Below are 13,302 nucleotides of genomic sequence, written 5' to 3' on the forward strand. Positions count from 1 at the left end.
TGCCCTTCCTCGCCCTACATCTGTTAAGGAACTGCAGGCCTTCTTGGGGAAAATAGCATACTATCACAAGTTTTTACCGTCTGCTGCTTCGGTGGCTCAGCCATTGCATCGCATGTTGCATAAAAACGTGCCTTTTCACTGGTCCGCATCATGCGATGCGGCTTTCCAGAAATTGAAGACTATGCTGAAACAGGCCCCATGCCTGGCTACGTATCGACCTGGCCAACATCTTGTTCTTGCCACGGACGCCTCTCAATAATGGGGTCGGTGCAGTCCTTGCGCACCATTTTTCTGACTGTTCTGAACAACCCATTGCTTATGCCTCCAAAACGCTCATGGATGCCCAACAAAAGTATTCTCAAATTGAAAAAGAAGCTTTGGCCATTATTTATGCTCTTCATAAGTTTGGTGTTTTTCTCTATGGATCCAAATTTCATCTTGTTACAGATCACAAACCACTTGTTTCCTTGTTTCATCCATCAACATCACTTCCTGACAAGGCTGCACTCCGCCTCCAGCGTTGGGCTCTTTACTTGTCTCGTTTCAATGGTTCCTTTGAAATGGTATGGCCAACTTCCTTCCCTAATCTGATGGGACCAATGACCTCCCTTTTTGGTGCCCCACCTTAAATCAATCAACCAACCAACCAACCAACCGATCACACAGACGCTCTTAAGAGCACTGAGAGAATTGAAACATCCAACACAATTAAAAAGCTTGTGTTGCTGGGTATACTGGGTGGCCTGATATAGGGCGAATAGCTCTGATGTAAATACTGAGCAGTGTTCTGGAAGCCGATACTGAAAATGACTGGTTCCAATGATGAAGGCACATCAGACACCTCAGTCGGTCTCAGAGCTATCAGTGTACACATACATTCTGTCACTAAGTTGTGTGCAAAGGTTAAGAATCTAAGTGCGACAGAATCTGGAGTAGTTTTCTCAGGAAGCGGCTGAAGTCCAAGGTGAACGCGAGCTGCCAAATGAAGCTAAGGTGGTGAAGGGTTCGCACCCATTGGGAACATGACAGGTACCATAAGATTAAGCTGATGGAGCAATAGCCGAAAGCAAACTCCATGAGGTGACAGAGAAGGACGATGCGCCTCATACTGGCAGTCAATGGAGTCATCCAAGGAGGAGGCATAGGATGGGTGGCCAGGCATGGCACACAAACAGCTTGCATATCCGCTAATGAGAACAGCATGCCAGTACGACAGCAGTATTTCACCAGGTTCTGTACAGCCTCACAATGAGGCTAGTGTAAAGGGCGCCTGTGGCAAAATAATTTCCATGATGGTGGATTGTATGAAGACTACATAAGATGGCCAGACATGCAGATGAATAAACGAAACACCCACAGCCTAGTTTCAAAAGACAAGGAATCAGTACAAACAGAGGAGGGTGGTCCAATCTGCTCCATTGGAAGTACCGCTTAGAACCTGTAGGACATTGAGAGACTGGATGCAGCATGTGGCCAGGTAAGACACATGGGCGGATCAAGAAAGTTTTCTATCAAGCATGAGCCCCAGAAATTTTGTAGTTTCAGTGAGTGGAAAATCAACAGGCTCAGATGTAAAGGCAGTGGAAGAAACTGATTCCACCATCAGAAATTCATACAAATTGTTTTGTTAGTGTGCATCAAAATCTATTGTCAATACTCCATAAGTAAAGATGATAGAGACATTGCTGAAGACACCACTCAAAAGGACTAGTCTGCGGAGAACTACAATACATCGCTAAGTCATAGATGAAAATGGAACCGGAGATGCCTGGCGGGAGGCAGGCCATAAGAGAGTTATTGGCTACAGCAAAGAGGACGATGCTCAGGATGGAGGGATGTAGACATTCCAAAGACAAAAGTTGAAGTGAGGAAGGATAAGGAGGACTGCAACAGCTTGCAGGTGAGTTTTCACAGAGATGGTTTGGCTATTGGAAGAGCAATGAGCAGCATGACTCCCCAGTGAGACGGAGTGCCATCCTCGCCTCAGGGATGAGGGATGAAGGGGGGGGGGGATCAGAACTGACCAGAAGGAAATGCGCGAGGTCAAAAGCAGTCTTGGAGGCAGGAAACAAGTGGATGCTGCAATTCCAAGAGCAGTTCTAATTCCTCCTTGTTAGATCAAATTCTGCGAATGTTCCATTGGAGAGGAATCATAATGGGGAGAGGGGAGGAGGGAACAAATGAAGGGTTGCCACCTTGGTGACTGCCGAGTCTCAGCTTTCAAAGACTCACTGCTACAAGGTGCAAAGGCTGGAGGATCCTGTTCAATGAGATCTAGGGAGGCGTCGGCATTCTCTCTGTGTAGGGCTGCAGATTCCAGGGCAGAAAAACGGTATGCAGTGGGCACCGGTGAAATAGAGGTTAGATGGGTCACGGTATCACATGGTGACACCACTGAAGAGGATTTCCGAGTCAGGGAAGGAGAAGGCCGTTTGCGTTTGTTTGATTTCTTACAGCCTTTGCAGATGGCAGAGAGTAATCAGATGTTTGTTGGCTGGAGGGACATAAGAAGTCTTCATGGGAATGTTCCTTTTGTCCTTTTTAGCTTGCCACTTGTGCAGCAGGTGATTTCGCCCCTGTAGACGAATATTTGGTGGCTTGTTGTGCAGCTAGATGAGGAGATGGGGTTGATATCATGACACTGGCCAATTTTACAACTGCAGTGCTGTGTCTGAGGTTCCAAGTCTGCATGGCCACATCCTTCGTGGAGCGAGGCATAACAAGAATGATACAGTAAGTGCTAGATGGTAAAATTCAGGGCTTTTGATTAGCCAACAACTTGCAAGTAACAGCGTATGATACTTTTCCCTTCACCCAGGACTCCTGGATGGCCTGCTCATCGAGATACATGGAACATTCTTGGGATGAGGCTGGATGCTCGTCATTGCCACTGGCACAGCGGAGAGAAGTAGGCACGCAATCACCCTGGTGAGCAACCCTACCGCAAGTAAGACATTTGGTCGCATTTTGACAGAACTCTTGAGTGAGGCTGTAATGTTGACACTGGTAGCAACACATTGGGTTTGGATGTATGGTCGGACTGTGATGACTTCATAGCCTTCTTTGATGGAAGCACTACGCAATCAAATATGAGAAAAAGAGGGCGTGTAGGCACCTGAGTTGCATCAACCTGTTTCATTACCCGATGGACTGCAGTGGCACCCTGATCAGAGAGGCAAGTTTGGATTTCTCCTTTGGTGGTGGTTGTTGGGATGTTTAAGGGGGACTAAACAGCGAAGGTCATCAGTCCCCCATTCCAAAAACAGGCGAGCCTAAAATCGGCGGAGCAGGTAAAAACCAAAGGGGGGAGGAGACTCCCCCCCAGGCACTAAAAGAACACAAATGCAGCAACAAACACTAAAGACAAGAAGAGTACAGATAAACACCAGACAGAAAGAAACAGAAGAAAAGAAGATGGCCGGAGACTGGTTGACTGACCATGACAACAAAAAAAGGGAAAGAGTCAACCATCCGACGACACACCAAAACAGCAACAAATATTGAGAGACGCGAGGACAAGAGACACAGAAAGAGAAAGGTGCAGGACCTCCCTAAATAGAACCATAAAAAGGACTACCACGGATAAAATTTAAAATGTCATCAGCCATGGAGGCATCGTCACATAAAATCAAAGGCAAAGTGCCCGGGAGATTAAAAGACTGCCAGGGGGGTGCGCAGTCGGGGACACTCCAACAAAATGTGGGCGACCGTCAGCCGGGACCCACACCGACACAGGGGGGAGGGGGGGGATCCTCCTGACGCAAAGGATGACCGTGCGTCAGGTAGGTATGGCCGATGCGCAGCCGACACAGGATGACAGAGTCCCTGCGAGAAGCCCGCAGGGAGGAGCGCCACACATCGGTCGTCTCCTTGACAGCCCGCAGTTTATTCGGGGATGTCAGGCCACGCCACTCAGTAGCCCACATCCCAAGGACCTTACGGTGCAACACCAACTGCTGATCTCGTGCTGGGAGGCCGATCTCCAAAGCTGGGGCGTCGATCGCCCCTTTGGCCAGCCTGTCGACACGTTCGTTCCCCGGGATGCCGACGTGACCAGGCGTCCAAACAAAGACCACCGAACGACCAGAACGGGTAATGGCGTAAACAGACTCCTGAATAGAGGACACCAGAGGAGAAGAGGTATAGCAGTGGTCGATGGCCTGGAGGCTGCTCAAGGAGTCACTGCAGATGACGATGGACGTACCTGAGCAGGAACGCATATGCTCAAGAGCGCGCAATATGGCCACCAGCCCTGCAGTAAAAATACTGCAGCCAGCAGGCAAGGAGCGCTGTTCAACATGGGCAGCGTGAGCAAAAGCGTAGGAAGTGCAACCATCAACCAGGGAACCATCAGTGTAGACAGTCTCACAGCCCGAAAAGGAGGCGAGGAGCGCAAGAAAACGGCGACGGAGGGCCACAGGCGGAACCGAGTCCTTGGGTCCCTGTGCCAAGTCCAGACGGACGGACGGCCGGGGCAAACACCAGGGAGGCGTAGGTGCACGGACCCGGAAGGGAGGCAGAAGAGGGAAAGACCCCAGTTCTGACAGCAGGGACTGGATGCGGACAGCTATGGAAAGCCCAGACCTAGGTCGCCGTTCGGGCAGATGGAGGACCATGGCAGGGAAAAGCAGGCGACGATTGGGATGGCCCGGCGAGCAATGCACATGGACAGCATAGTCGGCGAGCAGTCGATGGCGGCGAATCCGCAGCGGGGAACCCCGGCCTCCACCAGTAGACTATCCACGGGGCTCATACAAAAAGCGCCAGTTGCAAGCCGAACCCCACAGTGGTGTATGGGGTCTAACAACTTCAACACTGAGGGCGATGCAGACCCATACGCCAGGCTGCCATAATCAAGCCTGGACTGCACAAGGGCTCTGTATAACCGCAACAGCGTGCAGCGATCCGCACCCCAAGAGGTGTGGCTCAGGCAGCGGAGTGCATTGAGGTGCCGCCAGCACTTTTGCTTCAGCTGAGTAATATGAGGAACCCATGTGAGCCGGGCATCAAATACGAGTCCTAAGAAGCGGCAAGTGTCCACCACGTCAAACAGGTGGTCGTCGAGGTAAAGTTCAGGATGAGGGTGGACCGTCCGACGCCTGCAGAAGTGCATAACTCGAGCCTTGGCTGCAGAGAACTGAAAACCATGAGTCAGAGCCCATGATGCTGCCTTGCGAACGGCTACTTGCAGCCTGCGTTCGGCGACTCCCGTAGTCGTCGAGCTAAATGAGATGCAGAAGTCGTCGGCATACAAAGAAGGAGACACCGACGACCCCACGGCTGCAGCCAGACCATTAATGGCCACTAGCAATAAGGAGACGCTCAACACCGAGCCCTGCGGGACCCCATTTTCCTGCATATAAGATGAACTAGAGGCAGCACCCACTTGCACCCAGAAAGAGCAGCGCAATAAAAAGGTTTGAAGAAAAGCCGGGAGCTGACCACGAAGACCCCACGCATGCAACGTAGCAAGGATGTGATGCCTCCATGTGGTGTCATACGCCTTCCGCAGATCAAAAAAGACAGCAACGAGATGCTGACGTCGGGCAAAGGCCGTACGGATAGCAGATTCCAGCCGCACCAAATTGTCCGCAGCAGACCGGCCCCGACGAAAGCCACCCTGGGATGGAGCGAGGAGACCCAACACAAACGCCGCCCCACCATACGTTCGAGCAATTTGCACAAAACGTTGGTGAGGGTAATGGGATGATAGCTGTCCACTGCCAGTCGGTCCGCACCGGGCTTCAAGATGGGGACAATAAGACCCTCTCGCCATTGCGACGGGAACACGCCCTCGCTCCAAATGCGGTTAAAGATGGTGAGGATGTGTCTCTGGTAGTCCCTGGAGAGATGCTTCAGCATCTGTGCGTGGATGCAGTCTGGTCCTGGTGCCGTATCAGGGCAGTCGGCGAGGGCAGCAAGGAATTCCCTCTCGCTGAAAGGAGCATTGTATTTTTCAGAACGACGCGTGTGGAATGATAACGGCGTCTGCTCGGCTCACTCCTTTAGAGAGCGAAAAGCGGGGGGATAAGTTGCAGTCGCAGAGCTCTGAGCAAAGTGCGCAGCGAGGCGTTCAGCAATGGCGGCAGCGTCCGTGCAGACAACACCGTCCAAGGAGATCCCAGGGACACCCATAGGGGTCTGGTATCCATAAATCCGCCGGATCCGGGACCACACGAGCGAGGGGGAGACACAGGAGCCCAAGGATGAGACATACCTCTCCCAGCACTCATGCTTACACTGTGCGATAAGGCGATGGGCCAAGGCACGGAGCCTCTTAAAGGCGATGAGGGTCTCTAGAGACGGGTGCCGCCTATGACGCTGGAGAGCCCGCCTACGGTCGCGAATAGCCTCAGCAATCTCCGGCGACCACCAGGGGACAGCCTTCCTCCGAGGGAGTCCAGAAGAGCGGGGGATGGCAGCCACGGCTGCCGAAATGATTGACGTGGTTAAGACACGGACCACCTTGTCAATGTCACCCTGTGGGGGAGACACAATGGTTGCAGCGGAAGTAAAAGCCGGCCAGTCAGCCCTGTGGAGAGCCCAGCGGGGCAGGCGCCCAGAAGAATGACACTGGGGCAGTGACAAATAGATGGGAAAATGGTCACTACCACACAGGTCAGGATGCACTCTCCAGTGGAGGGATGGGACAAGTCCGGGGCTGCAAAGAGAGAGATCGATGGCCGAGAACGAGCCGTGGGCCACACTGAAATGCGTGGGAGCACCGGTGTTCAAGAGGCTAAGGTCGAGCTGAGACAACAAATGCTCCACGGTACGACCGCGGTCATCAGAGACAGTCCCACCCCATAGAGGGTTGTGGGCATTGAAATCGCCCAGCAACAAGAAAGGTGGCAGCAATTGGGTTATCAGTGCAGCCAGGACAGGCAGCGCGACATCACCATCCGGTGGAAGGTAAAGACTGCAGACGGTAATAGCCCGCAGCATCCACACCCTAACAGCGACAGCCTCTAAAGCCGTTTGTAGAGGGACAGACTCGCTGTGAAGAGAGTTAAGAACATAGAGGCAGACGCCACCAGACACCCTTTCATAAACTGCTCGGTTCCTATAATAACCCCGATAGCCACGGAGGGCGGGGGTTCGCATTGCTGGAAACCAAGTTTCCTGTAGAGCAATGCAAAGGAAAGGATGAAGGCTGATAAGTTGGCGGAGCTCAGCTAGATGGTGGAAGAAACCGCTGCAGTTCCACTGGAGGATGGTATTGGCCATGGATGGGAAAGGCGTGAAGGGACTGGGGAGGCAGATTACGCCTCCGGGGCCCCTGCTACTACTGAGTCACCACCTGTACAACAGCCATCCATTGCGTCCGAGGGACTGGCGAGATCCAGGTCCTCTGCGGACGCCAGGATCTCCACCTCATCTTCGGACGCAGAGTGAGAAGGTTGCAGTGGGACAGGTGCCACCGCAATGTCAATATGCTTGGGAGCCTTTTTCTTGGTCTGCTTTGCGCGCTGTGCCTTAGGTGGTTCTGGCTGGGAGAGCCGCACCGGGTCAGTCTCAGGGACTGAAGACGATCGCGCCGCCCTACGACCAGCGACCGGTGGCTGTTTCAGATACTTGCGGGTGTCTGCTGTGCCGCTGGTCGGAACTTGTGAATGGAGGTCCCCAAGGGACCCCTTCCTTGCGAGAGTAGCCGAAGAAGTCTTACGCTTCTCCGGCTGGGAAGGGGGAACTGATGTCCCCGATGGTTGGGGGGGGTGTTGCTCCTGAAGTAGATGGAGCAGGAGCAACTGTGGGTTTAGTGCCCCCCACCATCAAGGGGGCAGGTGTGGGACTTCGACTCTGAGAGCTGACTGGAGTGGATGGAACTGTAGCAGGAGTGACAGTTGCGGCATAAGAAGCTGTCATGCGCACTGGATTAAGCCGATCATATTTCCGCTTCGCCTCAGTGTACGTCAGGCGGTCGAGAGTCTTGATTTCCATGATCTTCCGCTCCTTCTGCAGAATCGGACAGTCTGGCGAGCAAGGCGGATGGTGCGCACCACAGTTCACACAGATTGGAGGCGGGGCACAGGGATGATCAGGATGGGATGGTCGACCGCAATCGCAACAGACGAGGTCGGAAGCACAGCGTGAAGACATATGGCCGAACTTCCAACACTTGAAGCACTGCATCGGGGGAGGGATATATGGCTTGACATCACAACGTTACACCATCACCTTGACCTTCTCAGGTAACGTGTCACCCTCGAAGGCCAAGATGAAGGCACCGGTGGCAACTTGACGATCCCTCGGACCCCGGTGGCCGCGCCGGACGAAATGGACACCTCGGCGCTCCAAGTTGGCGCGCAGCTCGTCATCGGACTGTAAAAGGAGATCCCTGTGGAAGATAATGCCCTGGACCATATTCAGACTTTTATGAGGCGTGATAGTGACGGAGACATCCCCCAGCTTAGTACAAGCGAGCAAGGCCAGCGACTGGGCGGAGGATGCCGTTTTTATCAACACCGATCCGGACCGCATCTTGGACAAGCCCTCCACCTCCCCAAACTTGTCCTCTAAATGCTCTACAAAGAACTGAGGCTTCATGGATAGAAAAGATTCCCCATCAGCTCTGGTACAGACAAGATATCTGGGCGAATACGTCTCACTTTCACTTTCATTCAACGCCTTTCGTTCCTCCCATGGTGTGGCGAGGGAGGGGAACGATTTGGGGTCATAAACGTTACCTTTAAAATGGGCCCTCAAACGCTTAAAGACTGCTGGTGGCTGGCCACCAGCAAGAGAAGATGTGCCACGCTTCATTGCGTGTCATCCACCCTGATGCCACCTACTCCGACCAAGGGCCCTCCCCACGGGCGCCACCCAGCCGCAGCAATAGCCACCTGGCAGGACGGCATTGCCGGGAGTCCCGATGCCCCAGGGAGATGGGCATCTACTCCTTGGCATACGTGGGGAGTTAACGGCGCAGGCATCAGTAGAGCGATCCCTGTGTTGTCAGGGGGCTACAACCAAGAGGGTACATGGCGGCCCCACCACAACGGGCTGGCTACCGTGCTGGATCTTAGATGCAAAAATTGTCCAAAGTCATCGTCGTAGTTAAAAGCAACACTGCAGAGTGTAGCGTGGTAATCGCACCCAGGGACGTATCCTCGCCCAAGAGATGGAAAACGAGCGGGACACCATTGCAATGACGAAAAAGCTGGCTAAAGGTCTCAATGCACGACGGATACAGTGCACCATGTAAGGCGCCCTTCCCCAATTGGCTCGCTCTTCGGAATAATTTAGAAAGATGGAGGTCAAACCCGAGAGGGGACCATCATATAAGGCCGAAACATTTGAGACTCCTTTTAGTCACCTCTTACGACAGGCAGGAATACCGCGGGCCTATTCTAACCCCCGAACCCGCAGGGGGACTTCTCCCTTGGTTGGACCATCAAGCAGCTGAGTGTAAATAACACCACACGAAGAATTCAACATTCAGTGAGCCTCGACACAAACAGGATAGCTGTGGAAAAGTGAAGCTGTAAGCAGTCGTTGGGCTTGAAAATCACCATTGGTCTCCAGAAGCAAAGTTCCATCCATTATGTAAATGAGAGCACGAGGAACTAAGATGCAGCTGGGAGATTCTTTGAATCTCTAGCCTCATTCTGTTTATGTTTAGTAGCTGTAGACTGAGATGGTGATTGGCTCATTGTGAAAAAATGCCCCACGATTGCCAACATATCCAATGAGGGGCTCCTTCCAACTGGGGGCTACCCCTCAGACGGGGGAGGATCACATGTCTTACATGATTATTCACACCTCAGTTCACATCTCCTGAACTCCTGACAGAGGAGACAAACTGGCAATTTGGAAAGGTAACAACTCATGCTATCATTCCTCCCTCAGCCTGACCTGTACCAGGGGTACATGCAAACGCTACCTGTCAACCCGGGGCAGGGAATTACGCATTACCGAGTCACCTTTTGCATGTCAAACACATGGATCGGTCTTCAGCAGTGCAAAAGGAGGAAGAAGAAACATAGAGGAATCTCAAACACTGAAGTGGAGGAAGGGTAGGAGATGGGGAAAACAGATGAGGGGCTGTTCTGATGTCAAGCTACAAAACTTCAGAACACATTTCCAAAAATATCCCAGATGCGTTCCCCAATGGAGGGAAAAAAAGAATAGCAGAAGGATAGACATGCAGCACGGAAAAGGAAGAGGTGCTGCAAAAGCTGGGGCCCCATAGTATCCAAGCACGTAAACACCAAAGAGCAGTGAGCCCCTTGGGGTGGTGGGGTGGTGGAGGGGGGGAGAGTGGACCAATTCTTGTCCTTAGATTATTTAAGACTTCTATGAGAGATTGTCTGTCCCGGATTCTGGGACAAAGGAGGAATGCAAAGTCCTACAACCTGCAACCTATGGCTCCTTTAGTTATCGGCTGGCATCCAGTTGCAGGTCAGCTGAGTCCCAGAAAGGGAGTGACCCAAGGGACACCTTACTGGTAAAGGGTGCCAGAGAAGGGCATTGCTTCTCCAGCTGGAGGTTGAGGACTGACGTCCTTGGTGGATAGTGTGTCAACACTCCCAAAGGGGCTGTGGGGGAAGCAGAATGAGGACGAACCACTGGGGGAGCGGATGTAGTCCAGTGGCCCAGAGGGCAATTTGTTGAAGACACTGAGTGTGATGGCACAGGACATCATCATCATCATCATAGCAGTAGCATACATCGTCGTCATACGTGTAAAATAGGCGATCATATTTCTTTTTGGCCCCTTGATATGTGAGGCGGTCAAGGGTCCTGTATGCCTGGACTTTCTTTTCTTGTTTGAAATCAGTGCAGTCTAGTGAACAGAGGGAATCGTGCTTCCCAGAGTTGACATAGATGGGTCAGGGGCACAAGAAGTGTGTGTGCAACTGATGGCCAAATCCCTACAGATGGGGCTACTGTTGCAACACAAAGACATGTGTCAAAATTGCACGCATTTGTAGCACCACATGGGAGGAGGAATATATAGTTTGACATCAAAACGATACACCATCATCTTGACCTCCTTAGGCAACGAATTCTCTTCAAATGCCAATATGAAGGTCCCAGTATCCACTCTGTTGTCTTTTGGTCTCCTCTGGACACAACAGACAAAATGCACACCTTGTCGTTTCAAATTAGCATGTGACTTGTCATCAACTTGTAAAAGATCTCAGTGGAAAATGATACCCTGAGCCATACTCAGACTTTTATGTGGGGTTATAGCAACAGGAATGTCACCCAGCTTGTAGCAGGTGAGCAGTGCCGCGACTGAGCGAGGGAGTCATTTCAAGCAGAACAAAGCCAATTTTCATTTTTCAAATTGCTGCCACTTTCCCAAACATTTCTCCGAGGTGTTCAATGAAGAACAATGGCTTTGTAGACAAAAAGGAACCCCCACCTCTTCTAGAACAAACCAAGAATTGGGTGTGTATTTCTCACCTTATCTCTGAGCTCTATGCTCCTTGCATGATGTAACCAGCAAAAGGCAAGGGAACATTTTGTGGTCATACTTCTCCACATTGTAATACATCTTAGCTTCAGAAGAGACTGCTGGGGCTATGCGGCCACCAGCAGAAAAAGTTTAATTCACATAATGTGCAAATCTTCTGCCAGGATACCACCCACACAGAATGGGGGATCCCCTCACCCAGCCACAGCAACAGTTACCTGGCCAGTAAACTGCTGCCTGACACCCCTGTGCCCCAATCATGACAGGCACATATTCCTTGGCTTGCATGGGGAGTTTCCAGCTCAGGCACCAACCGTGCAACCCCTTCATGGCCAGGGGGCTACCATTTGGGCACAGTACTGTTGCAAGAAAGGAAGGTGCAAAGAGAGAAAGGTGCAAGAAGTGAAATACACACTGCATGGCCCACAACTCTGTAGAATTTAGAAAAGAAGTAGCAAGTCAAGCCCAACTAGGGAACCAAATAGTTCATAATGGAAAGTTGCAGAAGGCAGGAAGGTAAGAAAATGAGTGTCCAGTACACAAACCAGATCCAAGCACAATCAGTACCAAGAAGACCACCCAACAGGAAGGAAGGTAGGTAGGTAGGGAGAGAGAGAGAGAGAGAGAGAGAGAGAGAGAGAGAGAGAGAGAGGGGGGGGTGGGGGGGGGGGGAAGAAGCAGTACTGCAACAAGCATGTACTCATGAAAGATATGTGAGCCCCTAAGGAGGAAGTCATAGGCATATCACCAGAAATAGTACAATACATTTTATATGATTAATTGACTGAGAAAGTTGTGTTCCTTTTTAGTGCTATAGTTCTTGAATCATGGCCAAAAGCAAGTGAGAAAGTGAAGTTATTAGCTATTTTTGAATCATTTCCTACATAATCTAATCGCTTTCGTACACCAGCCTGTTGCTTTGTATGTGTGTCCACTACTGCGTGAAAGAAATTAATGCTGTCAGGCAGTTTATAACCAGTGTTCTGTGGGATGCAAAAAGAGATTATTCTTCTTATTTATCATGCAAAGAATAAAAGAGTAATTAATGAATACTAAACAAGTCTTCCACATCACTTCCACCCACGTTCGAAGGAGTCCAAAGAAAGATTATAGCAGCCATAGACAGAAATACTGCACATGAACCAGATTCACAGCACAAAGACAATCTCCTCATGCCTAAACCATTGGAGAAAGTGCACTGAAACAGAAACTAACTGGAATACCAAGTCCACTACTGACTTAAGAAAGGTAGTCTCACCATGGACTTCCCACGCTTTCCTCATGAATATTCTAATTACTGCCCATTACTTTATGAAAAGAATATATGATATAAAAATTGATGTTCCCTCTCTACACATTGTTATTTATTTTACCCTTTCAACTTCAATGAAGAAAATCTTACATACCTCTCTTTACTCACAGATGAAGTATTTCATAACTTAATCAATCAAGATAATGTAACCACTCACCCAGCTGGGAACTGAGATGCCATATGCGGTTTTAGTCGCTTAACTTTTGGCTCCATGTCTTCCCTAGCAGCATGTTCTTACAAGCCTGTAAATCAAGTGAAGAGGCAAGTAGCATAAAAAGCCAGTAGGCAACAAGAACACATTTATTTGTGCTAAGAAGCATCAGATTTCTTCTCAATAGTTATTTCATCCTGCTTTCACAAATATAGCCAGAAAGTACTATTTGCATGAATCTTTAATGCTACTCTCTGTTCAGTACAACACTGTTTCAGTAACAACACAGTAACTGTTCAGAAGTATTTTAAGGATGGAAGTTTGCGGAGTTATCACATATACGTTAACTGACCAATGGAGAAAGGTATTTATATCACATTTTGTGTGGAATGTTAAAACACTTATTATGCTGATTTT

General features: G+C 50.5%; 1 protein-coding gene across 3 annotated transcripts in view; it reads right to left on the bottom strand.

Moving 5' to 3' along the window:
- LOC124555363 overlaps positions 1-13,302 on the bottom strand; it is a 59,517-nt gene that overhangs the window by 23,737 nt on the left and 22,478 nt on the right. For 2 of the 3 annotated variants that reach the window (XM_047129252.1, XM_047129253.1), the window contains exon 2: positions 12,892-12,976. The exons of the other annotated variant lie outside the window; for it this stretch is intronic. In XM_047129252.1, coding sequence (XP_046985208.1) covers positions 12,892-12,947 — 56 coding nt within the window. In that variant the 5' untranslated portion in view covers positions 12,948-12,976. The remainder of the gene's footprint in view (positions 1-12,891; positions 12,977-13,302) is intronic. 3 annotated transcript variants of the gene reach the window in all.

The sequence above is a fragment of the Schistocerca americana genome, chromosome X (genome assembly GCF_021461395.2).
Source record: "Schistocerca americana isolate TAMUIC-IGC-003095 chromosome X, iqSchAmer2.1, whole genome shotgun sequence".
NCBI lineage: Eukaryota > Metazoa > Arthropoda > Insecta > Orthoptera > Acrididae > Schistocerca > Schistocerca americana.